The 14,207-nt window shown below is 46.4% G+C and overlaps 1 protein-coding gene across 1 annotated transcript in view; it reads right to left on the bottom strand.

Annotated features, from left to right (window-relative positions):
• LOC123750965 (Y+L amino acid transporter 2-like) overlaps nt 1-14,207 on the bottom strand; it is a 125,258-nt gene that overhangs the window by 13,261 nt on the left and 97,790 nt on the right. The window contains exon 7 of the mRNA XM_069326593.1: nt 398-547. Coding sequence (XP_069182694.1) covers nt 398-547 — 150 coding nt within the window. The remainder of the gene's footprint in view (nt 1-397; nt 548-14,207) is intronic.

The raw sequence follows: 14,207 nt of genomic DNA, 5'->3' as shown, positions 1-14,207 counted from the left end.
CTAATTGAAAAGAATGATGAATTTACTAGTTGCGTAAATACAAAACGTATAACTAAATAAATAAATGCTCTAGATTTATCAGTGTTTCCATTGATTCTATAATTCCACACATGGTAATCTTTTATGTCTAGGAACATACCTGATGAAATATCTAATAACACTGAAAAATGCATGACATGAAAAAATAGTATATAATAAGAAATTAATAATAGTTTTACATGTATAAAGACGTTCTGGCCTCTTTACGTGAGATTGCATCATCCCTTCACAACAGCAACTACACATTGCAACAACGGTAACTTCCCTTCCTCAGTTAAGAAGTTCATTGACGCTAAATGTTACATTAATAAAGTTTGTCTATTAACATAATTCCTTACGAAACATGTATCTCGCTTACCTTGATGGGTCTGTGACGCTCTGGTTGATTGATTCGGAACCAGAAGAAAGCCCCGATGCATCCCAGCTCGAACACACTTCCAGCGAAGGCGAGGTAGTTGATGAGGACCCGCACATCGGAGGCCACAAACATGATCAGTGAGATAGCGGTCTGGAAAAGCAGAAACTGCAATATTTCAGGACATGTTTTCCCACTCACAAATCTGTAACTTGACGGAATATTTTCAGGATATCATGCTAGCATATGATTAAAATGAGCTATTTTACAAACCTGTCTGGCCAGATGTTGATTATCTTCAGTTGTTCTGACACTGACAAATTCTAATGAAAAGGGACTAACTTCCCCAATTGGCCTAGACCCTTAGGAATATAGAAGGAAGTCACATTCAGTATATTATGTACATATATTACTGTTTCCTGCAATGAGTTGGAGTCGAAGAAGATTTTTTTTTAAAAGTACTTGCATTGATTACAGATACAAATATTACGTTATTTTTTTCTTCAACGATATAGATATATATATATATATATATATATATATATATATGTCGTACCTAGTAGCCAGAACGCACTTCTCAGCCTATTATGCAAGGCCCGATTTGCCTAATAAGTCAAGTTTTCCTGAATTAATATATTTTCTCTAATATTTTTCTTATGAAATGATAAAGCTACCCATTTGATTATGTATGAGGTCAATTTTTTTTTATTGGAGTTAAAATTAACGTAGATATATGACCGAACCTAACCAACCCTACCTAACATAACCTAACCTATCTTAATAGGTTAGGTTAGGTTAGGTAGCTGAAAAAGTTAGGTTAGGTTAGATTAGGTAGGTTAGGTAGTCAAAAAACAATTAATTCATGAAAACTTGGCTTATAAGGCAAATCGGGCCTTGCATAGTAGGCTGAGAAGTGCATTCTTGCTACTAGGTACGACATGTATATATATATATATATATATATATATATATATATATATATATATATATATATATATATATATATATATATATATATACAACTTTAGAACACTTTCCCACCAGGCGACTCGAACCCTAGCCAGCACAGAAGCCTTCCAGCAACTGGCATAACAGGTACGCCTTAACCCTCTCCACCACCCGCTCAGACCCTTAAAAGAGATGGTAATTTCGGAGTATTTAAATACCCCAAAGATCAACACCTCCCAAGAGCACCAGAGCAAGTGAGGGGTCATTTAGACGTTAATTTCATCAAGTCCCTGTTAATATGGGAAGACACAGTGTCTCTGCTTAAGGCACAACTCTCCTAAACACGAGAGTTAAGTATACAACTTTAGAACACTTTCCCACCAGGCGACTCGAACCCTAGCCAGCACAGAAGCCTTCCAGCAACTGGCATAACAGGTACGCCTTAACCCTCTCCACCACCCGCTCAGACCCTTAAAAGAGATAGTAATTTCGGAGTATTTAAATACCCCAAAGATCAACACCTCCCAAGAGCACCAGAGCAAGTGAGGGGTCATTTAGACGTTAATTTCATCAAGTCCCTGTTAATATGGGAAGACACAGTGTCTCTGCTTAAGGCACAACTCTCCTAAACACGAGAGTTAAGTATACAACTTTAGAACACTTTCCCCCTTTCACACTTTAGAAACACTTTCCCCTTTCACACTTTTTAAATGACCCCATACTTGCTCTGGTGCTCTTGGGAGGTGTTGATCTTTGGGGTATTTAAATACTCCGAAATTACCATCTCTTTTAAGGGTCTGAGCGGGTGGTGGAGAGGGTTAAGGCGTACCTGTTATGCCAGTTGCTGGAAGGCTTCTGTGCTGGCTAGGGTTCGAGTCGCCTGGTGGGAAAGTGTTCTAAAGTTGTATACTTAACTCTCGTGTTTAGGAGAGTTGTGCCTTAAGCAGAGACACTGTGTCTTCCCATATTAACAGGGACTTGATGAAATTAACGTCTAAATGACCCCTCACTTGCTCTGGTGCTCTTGGGAGGTGTTGATCTTTGGGGTATTTAAATACTCCGAAATTACCATCTCTTTTAAGGGTCTGAGCGGGTGGTGGAGAGGGTTAAGGCGTACCTGTTATGCCAGTTGCTGGAAGGCTTCTGTGCTGGCTAGGGTTCGAGTCGCCTGGTAGGAAAGTGTTCTAAAGTTGTATACTTAACTCTCGTGTTTAGGAGAGTTGTGCCATATATATATATATATATATATATATATATATATATATATATATATATATATATATATATATATATATATATATATATATATATATATATATATATATATATATATATATATATATATATATATATATATATATATATATATATATGTGTGTGTATATAACTGAAAACACCCCCCCCAGAAGTGACTCGAACCCATACTGCCAGGAACACTCTGCTGGCGTACAGGATCCCTTAACCGCTCGACCAACACGACAGGAAAAAAGAGGATGGTATCCGAGGCTATTTCCATTCACTCGCCGGCACTCAGTTGGTAATCTTGCGGATGGTATTTTATCAAATCCACCTCATTTTTTGGGGCACACGTGAGGAACAAGTCACTTCTGGGGTGTGAGTTTTCAGATACATATAGTCCTGGGGATCATTCAGGCTTGTTCGCATTTGTGTTCCTCACGTGTGCCCCAAAGAATGAAGTTATTTGATAAAATACCATGCCCAAGATTACCAACCGAGTGCGGAGGGGGATGGAAATAGCCTCGGCTACCATCCTCTTTTGTCCGAACATGTTGGTCGAGGGGTTAAGGGATCCTATACGCCAGCAGAGTGCTCCTGCAGTATGGGTTTCAGTCACTTCTGTGGTGTGAGTTTTCAGTTGCATATAGTACTAGGGACCATTCAGACGTTCGCATTTGTGTTCCTCACGTGTGCCCCGAAGAATGAGGTGATTTGATAGAATACCATGCCCAAGATTACCAACCGAGTGCCGGCGGGGGGATGAAAATAGTCTCGGCTACCATTATTTTTTGTCCAGTCGTGTTTGTCGAGCAGTTAAGGGATCCTGTACGGCAGCAGAGTGCTTCTGGCATTATGGGTTCGAATCACTTCTGGGGTTTGAGATTTCAGTTGCATATAGTCCTGGGGACCATCCAGGCGTGTTAACATTTGTGTTCCTCACATGTATCCCAAAGAATTAGTTGATTTGATAAAAAACCATGCCCAAGATTACCAACCGAGTGCCGGCGGAGGGATGGAAATAGCTTCGGCTACCATTCTCTTTGATCCGGTCGTGTTGGTCGAGCGGTTAAGGGCTCGATCATGTATGCCAGGAGAGTGTTCCTGGCAGTATGGGTTCGAGTCACTTCTGGGGTGGGAGTTTCCAGTTGCATGTAGTCTTGGGGACCATTCAGGCTTGTTCGCATATGTGTTCCTCATGTGTACCCCAAAGAATGAGGTGTTTTGATAAAATACCATGCCCAAGATTACCAACCAAGTTCCGGCAGTGGGATGGAAATAGCCTCGGCTACCATCCTCTTTTATGCGGTCGTGTTGGTCGAGCGGTTAAGGGATCATGTATGCCAGCAGAGTGCTCTTAATTGGCAGTATGGGCTCGAGTCACATCTTAAGTGTGAGTTTTCAGTTGCATATAGTCCTGGGGACCATTTAGGTTTGTTCGCATTTGTGTTCCTCATGAGTGCCCCAAAGAATGAGGTGATTTGATAAAATACCATGCCCAAGATTACCAACCGAGTGCCGGCGGGGGGGATGAAAATAGCCTCGGCTACCATCATCTTTTGTCCAGTCGTGTTTGTCGAGCAGTTAAGGGATCCTGATCGCCAGCAGAGTGCTTTTGGCATTATGGGTTTGAGTCACTTCTGGGGTTTGAGATTTCAGTTGCATATAGTCCTGGAACCCATCCAGGCGTGTTCACATTTGTGTTCCTCACATGTGCCCCAAAGAATTAGGGGATTTGATAAAAAACCATGCCCAAGATTACCAACCAAGTGCCGGCGGAGGGATGGAAATAGCTTCGGCTACCATCCTCTTTTGTCCGGTCGTGTTGGTCGAGCGGTTAAGGGATCCTGTATGCCAGCAGAGTGTTCCTGGCAGTATGGGTTTGAGTCACTTCTGGGGAGTGAATTTTCAGTTGCATGTAGTCCTGGGGACCATTCAGGCTTTGTCACATTTGTGTTCCTCATGTGTCCTCCAAAGAATGAGGTGTTTTGATAAAATACCATGCCCAAGATTACCAACCAAGTTCAGGTGGTGGGATGGAAATAGCCTCGGCTTCCATCCTCTTTTATCTGGTCGTGTTGGTCGAGCAGTTAAGGGATCCTGTACGCCAGCAGATTGCTCCTGGCAGTATTGGTTCGAGTCACTTCAGGAGTGTGAGTTTTCAGTTGCATATAGTCCTGGGGACCATTTAGACTTGTTCGCATTTGTGTTCCTCACGTGTGCCCCAATTAATGAGGTGATTTGATAAAATACCATGCCCAAGATTACCAACCGAGTGCCGGCGGGGGGATGGAAATAGCCTCGGCTACCATAATTTTTTGCCCGGTCGTGTTTGTCGGATGGTTTAGGGATCATGTAAGCCAGCAGAGTGCTTTTAGCAGTATGGGTTTGAGTCACTTCTGGGGTGTGAGATTTCAGTTGCACATAGTCCTGCGGACCATTCAGGCTTGTTCGTATTTGTGTTCCTCATGTGTGCCCTAAAGAATTAGGTGATTTGATAAAAAACCATGCCCAAGATTACCAACCGAGTACCTGCGGAGGGATGGAAATAGCTTCGGCTACCATCCTCTTTTGTCCGGTCGTGTTGGTCGAGCGGTTAAGGGATCCTGTATTCCAGCAGAGTGTTCCTGGCAGTATGGGTTTGAGTCACTTCTGGGGTGTGAGTGTTCAGTTGCATATAGTCCTGGGGACCATTCAGGCTTGTTCGCATTTGTGTTCCTCACATGTGCCCTAAAGAATTAGGTGATTTGATAAAAAACCATGCCCAAGATTACTACCTGAGTGCCGGTGGAGGGATGGAAATAGCTTCGGCTACCATCCTCTTTTGTCCGGTCGCGCAGTTAAGGGATCCTGTACGCCAACAGAGTGCTTCTGGCAGTATGGGTTCGAGTCACTTCTGGGGTGTGAGTTTTCAGTTGCATATAGTCCTGGGGGACCATTCAGGCTTGTTCGCATTTGTGTTCCTCTCGTGTTTCAGTTGCATGTTGCGTGTTTCAGTTGCATGTTGCATGTTGCTTCAGTTGCAAGTTTTCAGTTGCATGTAGTCCTGGGGACTATTCAGGCTTGGTCACATTTGTGTTCCTCATGTGTCCACCAAAGAATGAGGTGTTTTGATAAAATACCATGCGCAAGATTACCAACCGAGTGCCGGTGGGGGGATGGAAATAGCCTCGGCTGCCATCCTCTTTTGCCCGGTCGCATTGGTAGATCGGTTAAGGGATCCTGTACGCAAGCAAAGTGCTTCTGGCAGTATGGGTTCGAGTCACTTCTGGGGTGTGAGTTTTCAGTTGCATATAATACTGGGGACAATTCAGGCTTGTTTGCATTTGTGTTCCTCATGTGTGCTCCAAAGAATGAGGTGATTTGATAAAATACCATGCCCAAGATTACCAACCAAGGGCCGGCGGGGGAATGGAAATAGCCTCGGCTACCATCCTCTTTTGTCCGATCATGTTGGTCGAGGGGTTAAGGGATCCTGTACGCCAGCAGAGTGCTCCTGCAGTATGGGTTTCAGTCACTTCTGTGGTGTGAGTTTTCAGTTGCATATAGTACTAGGGGACCATTCAGACGTTCGCATTTGTGTTCCTCACGTGTGCCCCGAAGAATGAGGTGATTTGATAAAATACCATGCCCAAGATTACCAACCGAGTGCCGGCGGGAGGATGAAAATAGTCTCGGCTACCATTATTTTTTGTCCAGTCGTGTTTGTCGAGCAGTTAAGGGATCCTGTACGGCAGCAGAATGCTTCTGGCATTATGGGTTTGAGTCACTTCTGGGGTGTGAGTGTTCAGTTGCATATAATCCTGGGGACCATTCAGGCTTGTTCGCATTTGTGTTCCTCACATGTGCCCTAAAGAATTAGATGATTTGATAAAAAACCATGCCCAAGATTACTAACCGAGTGCCGGTGGAGGGATGGAAATAGCTTCGGCTACCATACTCTTTTATGCGGTCGTGTTGGTCGAGCGGTTAAGGGATCATGTATGCCAGCAGAGTGCTCTTGGCAGTATGGGCTCGAGTCACATCTTAAGTGTGAGTTTTCAGTTGCATATAGTCCTGGGGACCATTTAGGTTTGTTCGCATTTGTGTTCCTCATGAGTGCCCCAAAGAATGAGGTGATTTGATAAAATACCATGCCCAAGATTACCAACCGAGTGCCGGCGGGGGGGGATGGAAATAGCCTCGGCTACCATCATCTTTTGTCCAGTCGTGTTTGTCGAGCAGTTAAGGGATCCTGTACGGCAGCAGAATGCTTCTGGCATTATGGGTTTGAGTCACTTCTGGGGTGTGAGTGTTCAGTTGCATATAATCCTGGGGACCATTCAGGCTTGTTCGCATATGTGTTCCTCATGTGTACCCCAAAGAATGAGGTGTTTTGATAAAATACCATGCCCAAGATTACCAACCAACTTCCGGCGGTGGGGTGGAAATAGCCTCAGCTACCATCCTCTTTTATGCGGTCGTGTTGGTCGAGCGGTTAAGGGATCATGTATGCCAGCAGAGTGCTCTTGGCAGTATGGGCTCGAGTCACATCTTAAGTGTGAGTTTTCAGTTGCATATAGTCCTGGGGACCATTTAGGTTTGTTCGCATTTGTGTTCCTCATGAGTGCCCCAAAGAATGAGGTGATTTGATAAAATACCATGCCCAAGATTACCAACCGAGTGCCGGCGGGGGGGGATGGAAATAGCCTCGGCTACCATCATCTTTTGTCCAGTCGTGTTTGTCGAGCAGTTAAGGGATCCTGATCGCCAGCAGAGTGCTTTTGGCATTATGGGTTTGAGTCACTTCTGGGGTTTGAGATTTCAGTTGCATATAGTCCTGGAACCCATCCAGGCATGTTCACATTTGTGTTCCTCACATGTGCCCCAAAGAATTAGGGGATTTGATAAAAAACCATGCCCAAGATTACCAACCGAGTGCCGGCGGAGGGATGGAAATAGCTTCGGCTACCATCCTCTTTTGCCCGGTCGTGTTGGTCGAGCGGTTAAGGGATCCTGTATGCCAGCAGAGTGTTCCTGGCAGTCTGGGTTTGAGTCACTTCTGGGGTGTGAGTGTTCAGTTGCATATAATCCTGGGGACCATTCAGGCTTGTTCGCATTTGTGTTCCTCACATGTGCCCTAAAGAATTAGATGATTTGATAAAAAACCATGCCCAAGATTACTAACCGAGTGCCGGTGGAGGGATGGAAATAGCTTCGGCTACCATACTCTTTTGTCCGGTTGCGCAGTTAAGGGATCCTGTACGCCAACAGAGTGCTTCTGGCAGTATGGGTTCGAGTCACTTCTGGGGTGTGAGTTTTCAGTTGCTTATAGTCATGGGGGACCATTCAGGCTTGTTCGCATTTGTGTTCCTCTCGTGTGCCCTAAAGAATGAAGTGATTTGCTGAATACCATGCCAAAGATTACCAACCGAGTGCAGGCGGAGGGATGGAAATAGCCCCGGTAACCATCCTCTTCTGTCCGGTCGTGTTTGTCGAGCGGTTATGGGATCCTGTACGCCAGCAGAGTGCTCCGGGCAGTATGGGTCCGAGCCACTTGTGGGGTGTGAGATTTCAGTTGCATATAGTCCTGAGGATGATTCAGGCTTGTTTGCATTTGTGTTTCTCACGTGTGCCCCAAGGAATGAGGTGTCTTGATAGAATACCATGCTCAACATTACCAACCGAGTGCCAGCAGGGGAGTGGAAATAGCCTCTGCTACCATCTTCTTTTGTCTGGTCGTGCTGGTCAAGCAGTTAAGGGATCCTGTATGCCAGAAGAGAGCTCCTGGCAGAATAGGTTCGAGTCACTTCTGGGGTGTGAGTTTTTAGTTGCATATAGGCCTGGGGGACCATTCAGGCTTGTTCGCATTTGTGTTCTTCACGTGTGCCTCAAAAATTGAGGTGATTTGCTAAATACCATCCCCAAAATTACTAACCGAGGGCCGGCAGGGGGATGGAAATAGCCTTGACTGACTATCCTCTTTTGTACGGTCGTGTTGGTCGAGCGGTTAAGGGCTCATGTATGCCAGGAGAGTGTTCCTGGCAGTATGGGTTCGAGTCACTTCTGGGGTGTGCGTTTTCAGTTGCATGTAGTCCTGGGGACCATTCAGGCTTGGTCACATTTGTGTTCCTCATGTGTCCCCCAAAGAATGAGGTGATTTGATAAAAAACCATGCCTAAGATTACCAACCGAGTGCCTGCGGAAGGATGGAAATAGCTTCGGCTACCATCCTCTTTTGTCCAGTCATGTTGGTCGAGCGGTTAAGGGATCCTGTACGCCAGCAGAGTGCTCCTGGCAGTATAGGTTTGAGTCACTTCTGGGGTGTGAGTTTTCAGTTGCACATTTTCCTGCGGACCATTCAGGCTTGTTCGCATTTGTGTTCCTCACATGTGCCTTAAAGAATTAGGTGATTTGATAAAAAACCATGCCCAAGATTACTAACCAAGTGCCGGCGGAGGGATGGAAATAGCTTCGGCTACCATTCTCTTTTCTCCGGTCGTGTTGTTCGAGCGGTTAAGGGCTCATGTATGCCAGGAGAGTGTTCCTGGCAGTATGGGTTCGAGTCACTTCTGTCGTGGGAGTTTCCAGTTGCATGTTGTCCTGGGGACCATTCAGGCTTGTTCTCATATGTGTTCCTCATGTGTACCCCAAAGAATGAGGTGTTTTGATAAAATACCAGGCCCAAGATTACCAACCAAGTTCCGGCCGTTGGATGGAAATAGCCTCGGCTACCATCCTCTTTTATCCGGTCGTGTTGGTCGAGCAGTTAAGGGATCATGTACGTCAGCAGAGTGCTCCTGGCAGTATGGGCTCGAGTCACTTCTTAAGTGTGAGTTTTCAGTTGCATATAGTCCTGGGGACCATTTAGGCTTGTTCGCATTTGTGTTCCTCATGAGTGCCCCAAAGAATGAGGTGATTTGATAAAATAACATGCCCAAGATTACCAACCAAGTGCCGGCGGGGGGGATGGAAATAGCCTCGGCTACACTCCTCTTTTGTCCGGTCGTGTTTGTAGTATGGTTTAGGGATCCTGTACGCTAGCAGAGTGCTTTTAGCAGTATGGGATCGAGTCACTTCTGGGGTGTGAGATTTCAGTTACACATAGTCCTGCGGACCATTCAGACTTGTTCGTATTTGTGTTCCTCATGTGTGCCCCAAAGAATTAGGTGATTTGATAAAAAACCATGCCCAAGATTACCAACCGATTGCCTGCGGAGGGATGGAAATAGATTCGGCTACCATCCTCTTTTGTCCGGTCGTGTTGGTCGAGCGGTTAAGGGATCCTGTATGCCACCAGAGTGTTCCTGGCAGTATGGGTTTGAGTCACTTCTGGGGTGTGAGTGTTCAACTGCATATAGTTCTGGGGACCATTCAGGCTTGTTCGCATTTGTGTTCTTCACATGTGCCCTAAAAAATTAGGTGATTTGATAAAAAAACCATGCCCAAGACTTCTAACCGAGTGCCGGTGGAGGGATGGAAATAGCTTCGGCTACAATCCTCTTTTGTCCGGTCGCGCAGTTAAGGGATCCTGTGCGCCAACAGAGTGCTTATGGCAGTATGGGTTCGAGTCACTTCTGGGGTGTGAGTTTTCAGTTGCCTATAGTCTGTGGGACCATTCAGGCTTGTTCGCATTTGTGTTCCTCTCGTGTGCCCCAAAGAATGAAGTGATTTGCTAAATACCATGCCAAAGATTACCAACCGAGTGCAGGCGGAGGGATGGAAATAGCCCCGGTAACCATCCTCTTTTGTCCGGTCGTGTTTGTCGAGCGGTTATGGGATCCTGTACGCCAGCAGAGTGCTCCGGGCAGTATGGGTCCGAGCCACTTGTGGGGTGTGAGATTTCAGTTGCATATAGTCCTGAGGATGATTCAGGCTTGTTTGCATTTGTGTTTCTCACATGTGCCCCAAAGAATGAGGTGTTTTGATAAAATACCATGCCCAAGATTACCAACCAACTTCCGGCGGTGGGGTGGAAATAGCCTCAGCTACCATCCTCTTTTATGCGGTCGTGTTGGTCGAGCGGTTAAGGGATCATGTATGCCAGCAGAGTGCTCTTGGCAGTATGGGCTCGAGTCACATCTTAAGTGTGAGTTTTCAGTTGCATATAGTCCTGGGGACCATTTAGGTTTGTTCGCATTTGTGTTCCTCATGAGTGCCCCAAAGAATGAGGTGATTTGATAAAATACCATGCCCAAGATTACCAACCGAGTGCCGGCGGGGGGGGGATGGAAATAGCCTCGGCTACCATCATCTTTTGTCCAGTCGTGTTTGTCGAGCAGTTAAGGGATCCTGATCGCCAGCAGAGTGCTTTTGGCATTATGGGTTTGAGTCACTTCTGGGGTTTGAGATTTCAGTTGCATATAGTCCTGGAACCCATCCAGGCATGTTCACATTTGTGTTCCTCACATGTGCCCCAAAGAATTAGGGGATTTGATAAAAAACCATGCCCAAGATTACCAACCGAGTGCCGGCGGAGGGATGGAAATAGCTTCGGCTACCATCCTCTTTTGCCCGGTCGTGTTGGTCGAGCGGTTAAGGGATCCTGTATGCCAGCAGAGTGTTCCTGGCAGTCTGGGTTTGAGTCACTTCTGGGGTGTGAGTGTTCAGTTGCATATAATCCTGGGGACCATTCAGGCTTGTTCGCATTTGTGTTCCTCACATGTGCCCTAAAGAATTAGATGATTTGATAAAAAACCATGCCCAAGATTACTAACCGAGTGCCGGTGGAGGGATGGAAATAGCTTCGGCTACCATACTCTTTTGTCCGGTTGCGCAGTTAAGGGATCCTGTACGCCAACAGAGTGCTTCTGGCAGTATGGGTTCGAGTCACTTCTGGGGTGTGAGTTTTCAGTTGCATATAGTCCTGGGGGACCATTCAGGCTTGTTCGCATTTGTGTTCCTCTCGTGTGCCCTAAAGAATGAAGTGATTTGCTGAATACCATGCCAAAGATTACCAACCGAGTGCAGGCGGAGGGATGGAAATAGCCCCGGTAACCATCCTCTTCTGTCCGGTCGTGTTTGTCGAGCGGTTATGGGATCCTGTACGCCAGCAGAGTGCTCCGGGCAGTATGGGTCCGAGCCACTTGTGGGGTGTGAGATTTCAGTTGCATATAGTCCTGAGGATGATTCAGGCTTGTTTGCATTTGTGTTTCTCACGTGTGCCCCAAGGAATGAGGTGTCTTGATAGAATACCATGCTCAACATTACCAACCGAGTGCCAGCAGGGGAGTGGAAATAGCCTCTGCTACCATCTTCTTTTGTCTGGTCGTGCTGGTCAAGCAGTTAAGGGATCCTGTATGCCAGAAGAGAGCTCCTGGCAGAATAGGTTCGAGTCACTTCTGGGGTGTGAGTTTTTAGTTGCATATAGGCCTGGGGGACCATTCAGGCTTGTTCGCATTTGTGTTCTTCACGTGTGCCTCAAAAAATGAGGTGATTTGCTAAATACCATCCCCAAAATTACTAACCGAGGGCCGGCAGGGGGATGGAAATAGCCTTGACTGACTATCCTCTTTTGTACGGTCGTGTTGGTCGAGCGGTTAAGGGCTCATGTATGCCAGGAGAGTGTTCCTGGCAGTATGGGTTCGAGTCACTTCTGGGGTGTGAGTTTTCAGTTGCATGTAGTCCTGGGGACCATTCAGGCTTGGTCACATTTGTGTTCCTCATGTGTCCCCCAAAGAATGAGGTGATTTGATAAAAAACCATGCCTAAGATTACCAACCGAGTGCCTGCGGAAGGATGGAAATAGCTTCGGCTACCATCCTCTTTTGTCCAGTCATGTTGGTCGAGCGGTTAAGGGATCCTGTACGCCAGCAGAGTGCTCCTGGCAGTATAGGTTTGAGTCACTTCTGGGGTGTGAGTTTTCAGTTGCACATTTTCCTGCGGACCATTCAGGCTTGTTCGCATTTGTGTTCCTCACATGTGCCTTAAAGAATTAGGTGATTTGATAAAAAACCATGCCCAAGATTACTAACCAAGTGCCGGCGGAGGGATGGAAATAGCTTCGGCTACCATTCTCTTTTCTCCGGTCGTGTTGTTCGAGCGGTTAAGGGCTCATGTATGCCAGGAGAGTGTTCCTGGCAGTATGGGTTCGAGTCACTTCTGTCGTGGGAGTTTCCAGTTGCATGTTGTCCTGGGGACCATTCAGGCTTGTTCTCATATGTGTTCCTCATGTGTACCCCAAAGAATGAGGTGTTTTGATAAAATACCAGGCCCAAGATTACCAACCAAGTTCCGGCCGTTGGATGGAAATAGCCTCGGCTACCATCCTCTTTTATCCGGTCGTGTTGGTCGAGCAGTTAAGGGATCATGTACGTCAGCAGAGTGCTCCTGGCAGTATGGGCTCGAGTCACTTCTTAAGTGTGAGTTTTCAGTTGCATATAGTCCTGGGGACCATTTAGGCTTGTTCGCATTTGTGTTCCTCATGAGTGCCCCAAAGAATGAGGTGATTTGATAAAATAACATGCCCAAGATTACCAACCAAGTGCCGGCGGGGGGGATGGAAATAGCCTCGGCTACACTCCTCTTTTGTCCGGTCGTGTTTGTAGTATGGTTTAGGGATCCTGCACGCCAGCTGAGAGCTCCTGGCAGAATGGGTTCGAGTCACTTCTATGGTGTTAGTTTTCAGTTGCATACAGTCCTGGAGATCATTCATGCTTCTTCGCATTTGTGTTCCTCACGTGTGCCCCAAAGAATGAGGTGATTTGATAAAATACCATGCCCAAGATTACCAACAGAGTACCGGCGTGGGGATGGAAATAGCCTCGGCTTCCATTCCCTTTTGCCCGGTCGTGTTGGTCGAGCGGTTAAGGGATCCCGTACGCCAGCAGAGTGCTCTTGGCAGTATGGGTTCGAGTCACTTCTGGAATGTGAGTTTTCATTTGCATATATTCCTGGGGACCATTTTGGCTTGTTTGCATTTGTGTTCCTCATGTGTGCCCCAAAGAATGAGGTTATTTGATAAAAAACCACCCTGAACATTATTAACCGAGTGCCGGCGGGGGAATGGAAATAGCCTCGGCTACCATCCTCTTTTGTCCGATTGTGTTGGTCGAGGGGTTAAGGGATCCTGTAAGCCAGCAGAGTGCTCTTGGCAGTATGGGTTTGAGTCACTTCTGGGGTGTGAGTTTTCAGTTGCATATAGTCCTGTGGACCATTCAAGCTTGTTCGCATTTCAGTTCCTCACGTGTCCCCCAAAGAATGAGGTGATTTGTTGCCCAAGATTACCAACCGAGTGCCGGCGGGGGATTGGAAATAGCCTTGGCTGCTATCCTCTTTTGTCCGGTCATGTTGGTCGAGCTGTTAAGGGATCCTGTACGCCAGCAGAGTGTTCTTGGCAGTATGGGTTAGAGTCACTTTTGGGGTGTGAGTTTTCAGTTGCATATAGTCTTGGGGACCATTAAGGCTTGTTCGCGTTTGTGTTCCTCATGTATGCCCCAAAGAATGAGGTGATTTGACAAAACACCATGCCCAAGATAACCAACCGAGTGCAGGCGGAGGGATGGAAATAGCCTCGGTAACCATCCTCTTTTGTCCAGTCGTGTTTGACGAGCGGTTAAGGGGTCCTGTACGCCAGGAGAGTGCTCCGGGCAGTATGGGTCTGAGCCACTTGTGGGGTGTGAGATTTCAGTTGCATATAGTCCTGGGGATG

The sequence above is a fragment of the Procambarus clarkii genome, chromosome 18 (assembly GCF_040958095.1).
Source record: "Procambarus clarkii isolate CNS0578487 chromosome 18, FALCON_Pclarkii_2.0, whole genome shotgun sequence".
Classification (NCBI taxonomy): Eukaryota; Metazoa; Arthropoda; class Malacostraca; order Decapoda; family Cambaridae; genus Procambarus; species Procambarus clarkii.
The sequence above is the reverse complement of the archived record's forward strand: the minus strand, read 5'-3'. Positions and strand labels throughout refer to the sequence as shown.